At 36.8% G+C, this 12573-nt stretch overlaps 1 protein-coding gene and 1 long non-coding RNA gene across 7 annotated transcripts in view; one reads left to right on the forward strand and one right to left on the reverse strand.

The window, feature by feature from the left end:
- BNC1 (basonuclin 1) overlaps window positions 1-5324 on the forward strand; it is a 178219-nt gene extending 172895 nt beyond the window's left edge. For all 4 annotated transcript variants that reach the window (XM_031955671.1, XM_031955672.1, XM_031955674.1 and 1 more), the window contains exon 5: window positions 2671-5324. In XM_031955671.1, the coding sequence (XP_031811531.1) occupies window positions 2671-3355 (685 nt within the window). In that variant the 3' untranslated portion in view covers window positions 3356-5324. The remainder of the gene's footprint in view (window positions 1-2670) is intronic.
- LOC116421877 overlaps window positions 1-12573 on the reverse strand; it is a 126361-nt gene that overhangs the window by 93790 nt on the left and 19998 nt on the right. Inside the window, exon 3 of one of the 3 annotated variants that reach the window (XR_004232462.1) lies at window positions 2947-3028. The exons of the other annotated variants lie outside the window; for them this stretch is intronic. This is a non-coding gene — a long non-coding RNA (uncharacterized LOC116421877). Of the gene's footprint in view, window positions 1-2946; window positions 3029-12573 lie in introns of those variants that run through there. 3 annotated transcript variants of the gene reach the window in all.

Genomic DNA, 12573 nt, shown 5'->3' on the forward strand with positions numbered 1-12573 from the left:
TCTGTAAAATGAGGCGGCTGGACAAGGTGACTCTTAGGAGTCCCTCCAACGCTAAATCATTGATTACATGAATTTGGGATACATTATTCTATTGAAATGATCTTTTTAATGATGGTTTGGTCCCAAAGTTAGTCCTACAAAACTTTTGACTATTATTGATAATGGTAATGATAACCATTCTTATAATGCTTTATGTAAGGTTTGTAGTAGGTTTCTTTATCTAATCCTCACAACTCTTGGGAGGTGGCTGCTCCAGCTACAGTGAAGCCCCTACTTAAGACACTGAGGTAGGAGAAGTGGCCCCAGGCTCACGTATTCTATCTGAAGTAGAATAGAATCCATATTTTCCAGACTGCTCCGACCAGTGCACATAGGGTATCATACCCTTACCTACAAATGCTCCTAAAAGCATTTTCCCCCTTTTTTGGCACCTCTGAATCCTTCCATGATTTCTTAGGGCTTTCTGGCTAGATTTCTTTCTTAAGAACCAGGCCTTAAATCAAAACCAATCTGATTCTTATTGACCACCAATAGGTTCCAGACCAAGCCCCATTTGGTCATTATTTGGGTCCTGATGGACTCAGATTGAATGTAAATGACAGTAGCCTTGGCCAGAAACCCCAAGGGTTTTCCCCTCCCAGATTCATTCATTCATTCATTATTTTTTTGTGAAACTAGATGAAAGAAAAGATTCTTTGCCTCAATTGCTTCCTTGCCTTAAATTAGTGAATGGGTGCAGGCCTTTAGCTTCTAAAGGCCCAGATCTCCCCCTGCATCCAGGACCACCTCCGGTCATCTTGGATCTCTTTTTGGCCACTGGACCCAGATGGCTCTGGAGGGGAAAGTAAGGCAGGTGACCTTGCCCAGCCTCCCTCACTTAAATCCAACTCACTTGCTTGTCATAACCTCACCTCCCTGATGTCATGGTCTGTTTCAAGAAGAAGGGATGAACAACAGCAGCTTCTTTAACTACTAAATCAGCCACACACTGGCTTAAATCCATTTCTGTGATCTAGACTAGTAATGACCATATATGGCATTATTTCTGTGGGAAAATGAAATCCATAAAGATTGGAAAAGGGAACATAGTGATACTCCAGGCACATGACTCTCATCCTCGGCCCATGAAAAACAATTTAACAACAAAAAGAGTAGTGATGGGCATAAATGTAGCCCATTTAGGTTTTCAAAGTGTTTTACTTACCTTGTCTCTGTTGAACCTTACAACCATGCTATTTTAAACCCCATTATAGTCATAAGCAATCTGAGTCTCTTAAATTGTTTGCCCAAGGTCAACATAGAAGTATTGGGGACAGGATTTGAACCCAAGTTTTCCAGACTCTCCCTCCAGTGTTCTCCCTCTTATACTACATAGTAATTTCTACATATGTTACATGAAATTGTTACAGTAGATTAGCAAAAGTTTCCCCCACGTAAAAATAAATAAGTGAAACGTTTTCCCCATCTTTAAAGTTGGAATCCTTCCTTCTTTGATTCACTTTCATTAGTATCTATACTTGGGCCACAAGCTCTTGAATCTACTAGGATGATCTTGGGCAAAATCATTTAATATCTCTGATGCTGTTTCTCATCTATAAAGTGAGGGATATCAGGCTAGAGAAAAAGGGAGAAGGCATTTCTCTTGCAGTTTTCCCTCAATTCTCTACCTATTTCCCTTTCTACTTCAGTTAAAATGATTCCCAGAGGGGGGAAAAATGTGGTGGTCAAGGAAATATTTTTGGGTCAGTAAGGGAAATAGGTGTAACATTATTATATATAAAGATATTTAGAAGTTAAGGAGGAAAGAAGGAAATGTGGTGGCTAAGGAAACATTTTTGGGTTTCTGGGTAAAAGCCAAGGTAGTCTTAGTATTAATACTTACAAGATGTTCAGAAGTCAAATGGTTATATCATGAATACTTATTGTTTACATTCTCTAGATGGGTATTTTTTAAGTAGTTGTAGTCTACTTGATATTTTGCTGAGCAAATTGTATGTAGTCTGTATCTGTATGTAAAACTACTGTCCATTTTTTGCAATGAAATATGCTTTTTTCAGCTTAGAAATTTGAGGGGGGAAAAATTTAGCACAGTTGTAATTAAAATACTTTGCAAAATGAGTAATTTCCATTTTTATGTGTGGTCATAGAAAGAAGCACCATTTATAGATAAGTAAAATAGAAAAATTTAAATTTTTCAATCTTTTTAGCATTAATTTTATTTCTGGATCCAGTGAAATCTGATGCAATAATGGGGACTGGCAGATTGGTAAGCTTCAAAGTACTTTATAGGCTGCTATCGCATGGAGTCTTAAAGCTGCAGGGGAAGCATCATTTAAAGATAAGTAAAATAGAAAAATTTAAATTTTTAGAACTTTTTAGCATTAATTTTATTTCTGGATCCAGTGAAATCTAATGCAAAAATGGGGACTGGCATTTTGGTAAGCTTCAAAGTACTTCATAGACTGCTATCGCTGCATGGGATCTTCCAGCCCACCTCTATTAGATGAAGATCCCAGGATCTCGAAAAGAAACAGTAGGTCGGGTAGTAGTAGTCCCATGCATTTGTCATGTGCCTCTCGTAGCACAATTAAGTCTGCGAAGGGCTGGTATTCTTCCTTCCTCAACTGTGGCGATTTAACGTTTTAACTGCTAATCTTTTCTCTCTTTCAGACACAGTTCCAACCTAAATCTTCATCAGAAAGTCATCACCAAAGAGACCTTGGAAAGCACCGATAATCCTTTGGGCACAACTTACCTTCTGAAAGATATGGCAAAGGAGGTTTATCAGGACGCAGCTTTCAAACAGCACGCCCCCCAGACTTCTGTCATCTTCAAAGGAACCAACCGGACCGGGAGCGTGGTCTACCCCATCACCAAAATCCGCGAGTCCTGCCTGGAGAGCTACGGCTGCGGCCCCACCAGCGAGGCGACCGTCCTCGACCTGAGCACTACCTCCAGCATGAAGTCCGAGAGCAGCACGCCTTCTTCCTGGGACTCCGACGGCGGGAGCGAGGAGGGCAATGGCGCTCTGGAAGACAGTGACGAGAGCTGTGAGGGACCGAGCCTGCTCCCCGGGGAAGACGGCTACCCCATTTGCGCCCTCATGGAAAAGGCCAATCACAGCTTTTCCAACCTCCCCTCTGGCTTGCCAATAACTTGCCACCTCTGCCAAAAGATATACAGCAATAAAGGAACCTTCAGGGCCCACTACAAAACTGTGCACCTCCGCCAGCTTCACAAGTGCAAAGTGCCCGGTTGCAACACGATGTTTTCATCAGTCCGCAGTCGAAATAGGCATAGCCAGAATCCCAACTTGCACAAAAGTTTGACCACGTCTCCAAGCAATCTCCAGTAACAAGATGGGCGACTGAGTTTTCTTTTGATAAGCTTTAATTATTTCAGATAATAAAATAGTAAAATGAAATGTCTCTCATTTTCTTTTCCTGCATTTTGGCCAAGCCCACAGGGGTCGGCTGGCTTTGAACCACGTTTTCATTTGGCTTTTCCTAGAGGCTGGGTAGTGTTCAAACAGATGGAAATTTAAAGGACACACACAAAAATAATAGTATGCAATATGGAAGGATGGTACCGGGGGGTACTGTCTAGTATTATTTCTCTAAACCTAAAGTATTATTTGTTGAGAACATAGAAGCCTGGAGATGGTCCAGCTGGTCCCAGTTTTGTTTACATATTATCTTGGTGAAGCCCCGGGGACCAGTGGGCAGATTGGGATCCCGAACTCGGGGTCGGAGTGGAGGTTCATAGAGTAAGATAGACTTGCAGTATTAAAACAGGACCAGATTTGTATGTTCTGGGGGAAAGTGGAATCCTAGAGCACCAGGACCAGTCCTTAAGGGTCCTACATTGAACTTAATTCCTGAATAACTTTAAAAGCCAGAATGCGGGTTTAGGAAAATGACTTGGAGACTGTTAGGTGAGTGGAATGGTCTTTTTCTATTCTAGAGTGGCTTCCTATTTTGCTTTAGAAAACGTTCTCAGAGATAAGTGTTGACATATAAAATACCCCTTTTGGGTTCCTGATTTGTAGCAAAACACATCCTAGAAAAGGATGGGAAAAAATTCCTATTTTAAAGTGCACTTTCTGTAAACTACTTTTGGGAAGCAATCATCTTTTTTTTTTTCCTGCCCACTTGTTCTTCCCCTCCCCCCAAAAAGCACTCCCAAATTGGTAGTTATTTAAGTTTTAAATTCTACACATGGAGAATATAGACACCCAAAAGATGTGCTCACGGAGCAGTGGTAGATGTTTACAGTTTGGTTATCCAGGTAGGGAATGGGTAAATTTTGCTTAATAATGGTTAAGGAAAACATTGCATTTCTTATTTTTGGTTCTAAAACTGAGATGATTCACCTTGTTCTTTCTGGTCACTGTAATTGACAGTATTCTAGCATTGTGTTCTGTGCACTTACTGGTGTTGCATTTTATTTAAAAGCATTTTGATAATATTTAATTTGTGGTTATGTCTTATGAGTATTGTATGTGTATATATGTTGTGCAACAGTATACTTGACTGAGGCCTTCCTGGAGCGCAGGAAAAATGCTAAAACAAGACTCTGCAAAACCACTGCTTATTTTCACTTTGTAAACTTTTTAATTTCAATTTGTTTTGGTCACCTGTGGTATACAAGCATGATTCTTACCGCACAGTTTGTATATATTTAAGTGTTCTAGAGTATGTGGTTTCAAAGATTTGTTTGAATTTTCACCATAACCGTATCTCTTAATCTTGATACATTTTTTTGGATGTGTTAAGATTAGGTTGAACTTTTTGAATTTAGTTGGTAGAAATAGTGCAAAGTTATTGCCATTTTGTGTGTTTAAATGCTTAACTTATTCTAAGATATATTCAGTACCATATACTACCCATTTCATATTCTTAGAAAGGAAGCTAAATTAGATCAATGAAATGAGACCTTATGAAATTTGGGATTGGCAGTATTATACAAGTCTGGACAGAAATGAATTTCATATTCTCAGTGTAACCGACCCCCAATCTTTTATATTTACAGAAGGCTAAAGTAATATTAAACATCATTAAGAGAACATTTGGTCCAAAGGAGAATATTATTGCTCTCGCCTTTTGATGAAAAAGTCAATAACTTGTTACCAACTATTTCAATCTTTTCTTTTAAAAGTGTGATTGCTTAAGCTTTAAGGTTCTGTTTACAAGATAAATGTGATGTTATCTTTCAAATATTTGTTATACACAACCATTTTGTTTTTTTCACTGTTTTCAAAAAAAGGAGCAAAATTTGTATACCCTTTGCATTTTTTATGAGTTAATAAAAATATATGACACATCTTTTGCTTTAAAATTAATACATTTTTAGAAAACTTATTTTGCAGCTTAGTTTTAGAAACTATATTTTTCAATTAAGATTATCCCATTGCATGCCCACTGGGTTTATGGTGAATCAGATATTGTCAGAGTTAACTGCTACCACAGCAAGAATATGATTATGAAAATTAACAAATTAGAATATAAATAATGTAATTTTTATTAATATATTGACTTTTTACTCAAGTAGAGTTGAGCTGAAATTATTTTTTCAACTATTACATATTATCATGGTACATAATGAATACAGAGTGTAATATTCATATTGTTTTGTTTTATTTCAGATACTAAAAGCAATCACTTATTTTGTGGAAGTTTTTTTAGATGAATTTTTTAAAGGAAACTTACAGTTGTAGAGCTTAGAAATTCATGAAACTTCCTATTTTCCTTTACCTTCATCCTTCCAATTTATTAATCCATAAACATAACTACATAACTTTATCTCTTCTAGTCCTACTTTTACTCTGAGAGTAATCAAATAAAAGCCTTAAAGGATTGTTGGGCTTTAGACCAGTGCCTTAGAGTAAGTATGAAACCAAGTATAATAACACAGGACTTTGATGATTTCTGCTGTCCAAGCAATTAAATGTGAGTTTGTGAACAAATAATCAGGCACATCTATATGTATATATGATCACAGATTTGGTGCCGTGGAATTCAGTAAAATAGTTTATCTTCTTATTTGACAGATAAGGAAACTAAAACCTAGAGCCTTAGTTAAATTATATTTGCCCAAGATTATACAATGTACTAGGTGTCAAAACCAAGATTTATACCCAGGTCTTCTGCTTCCAAATACAACAATGCTACTTTCCAGGATCACAAATTCTGACCAGCTAACAAAAGAAACTAATTATTTTTTGTTTTCTCTTCATTTTCATTCCCAAACTTCATTGCCCATTTTTTTAAAATGCCATTTCCCTTGATTCTTCTGCTTTCCTGCCTATTCATTAGCCAATGTTTTCATCCTTTACAGTGATCTGAATCTGTCCTAAAAGCTGTTTGATTCACAAACCCTTCTTCTAGATTTACTCAAATCAGTTAATATAAATGAGGAAAAATCAAAAGGACGATGGCAGTGTATTATTAGATAGATGCTGTTTTATTTCCTTATTGTATCTAGAATTTTGATGCCTTTATTTTTAAAAGAAGCTTTTAAAAAATATAATAGGGGAGGCGAATAGGTGATGCAGTGGATAGAGCACCAGCCCTGAAGTCAGGAGGACTTGAGTTCAAATGTGACCTCAGACACTTAACACTTTCTAGCTGTGTGATCCTGGGCAAGTCACTTAACCCCAATTGCCTCAGAAAAAACAAAATATAATAAAGGAAAGAACATCATAAAATATTACTCAGTATTTGAGATTTTTTGGTTCCACTAATTTAATATCGTATCAAATTTAGGCATAGATTATAAATTATTTGTAAAATTAAAAGAAAAGTTGAAATGTTGAGGCGTGCCCTCTGAAATATGTCCCTTCTAGTTCTATATCAATGAATCTATTTTCAAATAACTAAACATGTAACATCTTCTGTGTGCAGAGCACTGGAATGGGCAATGGGTGAGAAAAAAATTTAATCAAGACATCTATTATCTTGGAATTTATTATTCTAGTAATTAATATAAAGATAATACAAAATGATTATAGTAAATATACTAGGACCAAACTAAGTACTTCATAAGATCCAAATAGGAAGAAAGAGCTCTTCCCAACTGGGGTAGGAATAGCTTAAGATTTTGGAAGAAGTGATTTTTGAGTTGGGCTTTAAAGAATGGACAAATGAAACAGATGGTGAGAACGAAATAGCTAAAATGTCTAGACATTGGGAACAGCATTAGCATAAGCTCAGAGATAGCAGGCACAATGAGTTTAGAGGACAGAATAGTATAATTTAATCAGAACATAGAATACAAAACAAAGAATAATATAGTTGAAGCTGAAATTGTAGAGTAAGGCTAGATTGTAATGGTCTTAAATAACAAGCAGAGGTGTTTGAAATGTACTTCCTGGTCAAAAAAGAGCTACTCAAGATTTTTTGAATAGGAAAATGATCAGATTTATATTCTTTTTATAGATTGAGTCTCAGAGATGTAAAGAGGATGAATTTGAGTGGGAGGGGGCCATAGGTGGGAAGACCTGTTAGGTTATTGCAATAGGTTCAACAGGTGGTAATAAAGACCTGTAGGCGAGGACAGTGAGAATAGAGAGATGGCATTCATCAGATTTTAATAACAGATTTGTGTTCAAGGGGGGAAAAAAGAATACCTAGATTCTGAACATGAGACTATATAGATGCTGCTGCCTCTGATAGAAACAGTTCTGGGGAAAAGAGCTGGGTTTAATGAGGAAAATGATAAACTCAACTTTGGATGTGGACTTTTAGGTTCCAGTGGGAAAACAGAGTGCAGATATCCTGTGGACTCTGAGAAATCAGGTTCTGGAGACTCAATAAATATAGGTATAGGTTTATATGCAGATATCCATATCTATATAGATAAATAGATCAATAGATGTGAGAGTCTTCTGCCTAAAGGGAGTAGTTTTACTGTATGAGTGAATGAGATTATTAGAGTTGATTATAAGAATAGATATAACCCATCTAATCTAATGCTACCATTTTGTTTTTACATCTAATACTCTTGGAAAAGCCTAGAGTTCATAGAATGCCTAAAAATCTTTAGCTTCAGCATTTGCTCTGCTGATTGTATATTACAGGTGGGCAATATCTACAACCTATTAGCCAAGTCTCTAACAACTCCATGGGACGTTTCTGCCTGCTAAATAAACCATTTATCAAGTTTTACCTCTCAATATCTAATTAAAACTAAACACTAAACTCAAGTAAAAATATGATAGATCTTTGCTCCACATTTTCTTCCCATAATTTTTATTGTCTGACTAGTTATCCAACTGTTCAATTTTTTACTATCAATGGATGTTAAGTTCTTACTATATGTTAAGTACCGTGTTAAGTGTCAGGTTACTCACCCCTCCCCACCCCCCACCCCCAAAAAAAGAGACTTAAAAGAAAAACAGCTGTTCAAAGGCCCGAGGATAGAATGTTGCATGTGAGAAACTGCAAACAGATCAGTATTAAATGAACTATAGAATGTATTAGAGAAAAAGTAAGGTGTGAGAAGACTAAAAGGATAGGAAGAAATCAGGCTGTGAGGAGCCTTAAAAGCTAAACACTGGCTTTCATATTCATCTTGAAGCTAAGGAGGAATCATAAGTTAATTGAGCAGGGAGAGGGATAAGGATCAGACCTTTCAGATAATCACTTTGGCATCTATGTAAAGCAGGCATGAGGAACATTTTTTTCTGCCAACAGCCATTTGGATATTTATAACATCATTTTTGAGCCATACAAAATTATCAACTTAAAAACTCAAGCAGTGGGAGGTTATTATAGCTAGCTTTCTACTCATTGCCTACAGTTGCCTTGGCAGGACCAGTTTAAATGATTTTTTGGGACTTGTACAACCCATGGACTGGACATTCCCCACCCCTGATATAAAAAAGATAGTTTGGAGCAGGGAGAGATTTTCGATTAGAGAAGACTTGCAATAGTCCAGGCAAGAGATGATAAGGGCATGAACTGAGATCATGGCCATGCAAATGATGACAACTTATATGAGAGATGTTGTCAAAGTGGACACCATGAGCTGTTACTATTTTAAGAGAGCCTGTCAATATAAATTTTAGGTTTGAACCTTAAAGTTTAAACTCTTAAGTGACTCAGTTTCTAAAGTACCCAGTTAATAGGGAGAGCTGACCAGAAAAGGAATAAAGAGGAAGAAAAAGGAAGATATGCCTTGAACCAGCACAAACAGAGGGCTCCAAAACTTAAAGTACTCACAATTGCAGTATGGAGTTGCAAATAGAAGAAATTTTTAGTATTAGAAAAAGTCATTGGGGTGGGAGCCAGAAGACAAGGGATTCTAATCCAGCTCATCTACTTTCTGACTCTTGTGTTATTATTATTGGATCAGTTGAGTCATGTCTGACTCTTCATGACCCACTTTGGGGTTTTCTTGGCAATAATACCAGAGGAGTTTTCCAATTCATTTTATATACGAGCAAACTGAGGCAAGCAGGGTTAAGTGACTTGCCCGGTATCACCCAGCTGGTAAGCATCTAAGGCTGTATTTGAATTTGGAAGAAGAGATGAGCTTTCTTGGCTTCAGACCTAGTAGTCTATTTGCTGGGCCACCTAGCTTCTCCTTAGCTCTGTGATCTTAAACAAAAGTCTCTCAGCTTCTTAATGTGTTAAATGAGAGTGTGAAATTAAATGGTCTCTGAAGATGGTCTCAGATATAAATTCTGTTTCTAATGAAGAGAATGGAAGTCTTGTGATAGATCTTATGATGATATCCAACACATTCTCAATCTGTGTTAAGAAGATGTAGGGGATGGAGGAGCTGGATTTCCTATTTGTGACTTCCTATGTCATCCTGAGAAATTCCAGACAGCCAGGGGGCTCAATGGATAGTGTTTTTGGGTCTAGAGTCAAGAAAACCTGAGTTCAAATTCTACTTCAGAAACTACCTGAGTGATCCGGAGCAAATCATTTAATCTGTTTGGTTCATTTTCCTCATATGTAAAATGGGAATGATAATAACACCTGCTTCTCCCAGAATTGTTGTGAAGATCAATGATTGTAAAGATCTTAGCATAATGCCTGGCAAGTGCTATATAAATATTAACTATTATTATTATTCTCTGGATTTCAGTTCCTATTCTATAAAATGAGGGTATTAAGGTCCCTTCCAGATCAAAATTCCATTGGCAATTATAGGAGACTCCTTTTTTCTTCCATATTTGCTCTAAAGGTTACCTTTCTTAGGTTTACATTATGCTAATCAGTAGACAAGCCCAAAAAGTTGAATTTTTGTACAAAGTTGTGGTTTTGAATTGAGTTCTTACTCTTTTTGGGTCATGGACCCCTTTTGCAGTCTGATAAAGCCTATAGTCTTCTTTTTGAATAATGTTTTTAAATACAAAGAATTACAAAGGGAGAACAATTGCTTTGATATGAAGATATTAAAGTTATTTTTTAAAGTTCATGCACCTGATCTAGTCCAACTTTATTTTTTTTTCCCCAGATAAGGAAGCTAAATCCAGAGAGATGAATGATTTGTTCAATGGTTTGCAGGGAGCAAGGACAGAGCCAGTATTTGACCCCAGGTCCTTTGATTACAAAGCCAAGACTCTCTACTACATTATATCTCTTCATGAGCTATATGAGGGCTTTGCCTCAGGGTGCAAAATTTAAAGAGTACTGACAGTACTTTAATTATTTCACAACTTAGATTAGCATGAATTATTAGCCCATAGTGAACATAGGCAAGGTAAACTTCTCAACCTAGCACCTACCTGTTCTCTCTTCCAGGAATGGCCTCTTTGCCATTTAGTGTACCAGAGCCTCAATTTAAACCGTACCCTTTAGAATGTCTTTGCTGTTTCCCCACCCCACCCCTTCCTTTGTATATTCAGTTTCTCCTTATCCAAACTAAAACTGTCTTGTACCCCACTCTCAGCGTCTTCCCTCAAGACTGTAGTGCTTGTCCCAAGGGATGAGACTTTGTCAGATCCAGTTAATGGCATATCTGAACTTCCTGATGCTCACAAAGGTTAGGTATCTTGCATAATTTTAAAGAAGGAAGGAAGAAGGAAAGAAGAGAAAAGTATTTTCCCAGGAGTTCTTACCTTGGAGTTTGTGAACTTGTGTTTTAAAATACTTTGAAAACTGCATTTCAAAATAAGTGGTTTCTTTATTTGATACATTTTTTAAAATGTTCTCAAAAAGGGTTGATGATAGTACCCCAGAATACAAAAGGAGCCTATGATGGCCAAAAGAACCACTGTCTTAGTCAACTAGCATTTATTGACACCTATATGCCACTATGACACTAAGCACGACAGACTGTGTACTAAGCTCTGGACTAAGGCAAGATTAAATATTTCTCCCCTCCTATATCACGTGAGACTGATAATTGAAAATGACTATGTACATGATTTACATAAAAATATCTGAATATTTAATTCTATGGAAAAGATAATTTAATGGAATAAGCTGGCTAGGAAAATAAAAACTATCCTCACTTATTGATCTTCAGATTTCTTTAAGGTCTGAGGATAATGATCAATCAATCAACATTTACCAACCTCCTACTAAGTGCCAGGCTATATTGATATATAAAGTAGCATAAATATTCATGTGAAACTAACATATATACATATAATTGTAATCATCTTACTTCACAAATATCCAAATGATTAGAATTTTTCTTCTTTTACATGTAATATATTAAAACAAACTTATCAGTTTTACTTCAAAATGTCAAAGAATTATGATTTCATCAGCGTGGATTGTCCCTTCACTGAAACAGACCATAACCAGCCAAGACTTTGTGAGATTCTGTGGGAGAATAACTAATTAACCAGCAGGCACCCTTGTGACGAAACTCCTAAATTAGCTAGGCAATCTTCAACCTACAGTTTGTTATCTAACTCCTACTTAAAGCTTTTCCAGCATAGTAGGACTTGCTAGGACCTGGCCGCTTTGGGACAGCCTTCAAGAACTCAAAGTTACCACTGTGTCACCTGGAAACATCTGAGGAGAATTTTTAAGAGATTTTAAAACTAATTTTTTTTAATAAATTGAAAATTTTTCACTGTTATGGAAAGCAACATAGCATGTATTAAGCACTCACTGGTCAAATTAAACTTAAGGAAAAGCAATCCACCAGGATCGGTGACTCTCAGAGTACTGCTTGACCCCTGGTGCTCTGAAGCCCTGACAGAGTAATTTTCTCTCTGGCTACCCCCTACACAGAGACATTCCCAGGTCTGAGAATAGATTTCACATGTCCTCCCAGTGAGGAACTTCATTTAGCAAGGCAAATTCATTTTAGAGAGCTGCCTGGGGTATCAAAATGCCCAGTGACTTGTCCAAGAGTCACACAGCCATAAACGTCCGAGGCAGAACTGGAAGCCAGTTTTATTTAGGACAATACACTCATGCATACATAAATACACACTTGTGTATATAAGTATTTATAAAACATAGTTTGGGTATACCTATGTACTTAATCTACAAATATATATGTGTGTGTGTAAAAGAGGAAAAAACTCATTCAGATAACCTCAAATATGATGGTGGCAGGGGATCCAAAAGATATATATTTGTATAAATAGATACATAGATG

This window comes from Sarcophilus harrisii, chromosome 2, assembly GCF_902635505.1.
Source record: "Sarcophilus harrisii chromosome 2, mSarHar1.11, whole genome shotgun sequence".
Taxonomy (NCBI): domain Eukaryota; kingdom Metazoa; phylum Chordata; class Mammalia; order Dasyuromorphia; family Dasyuridae; genus Sarcophilus; species Sarcophilus harrisii.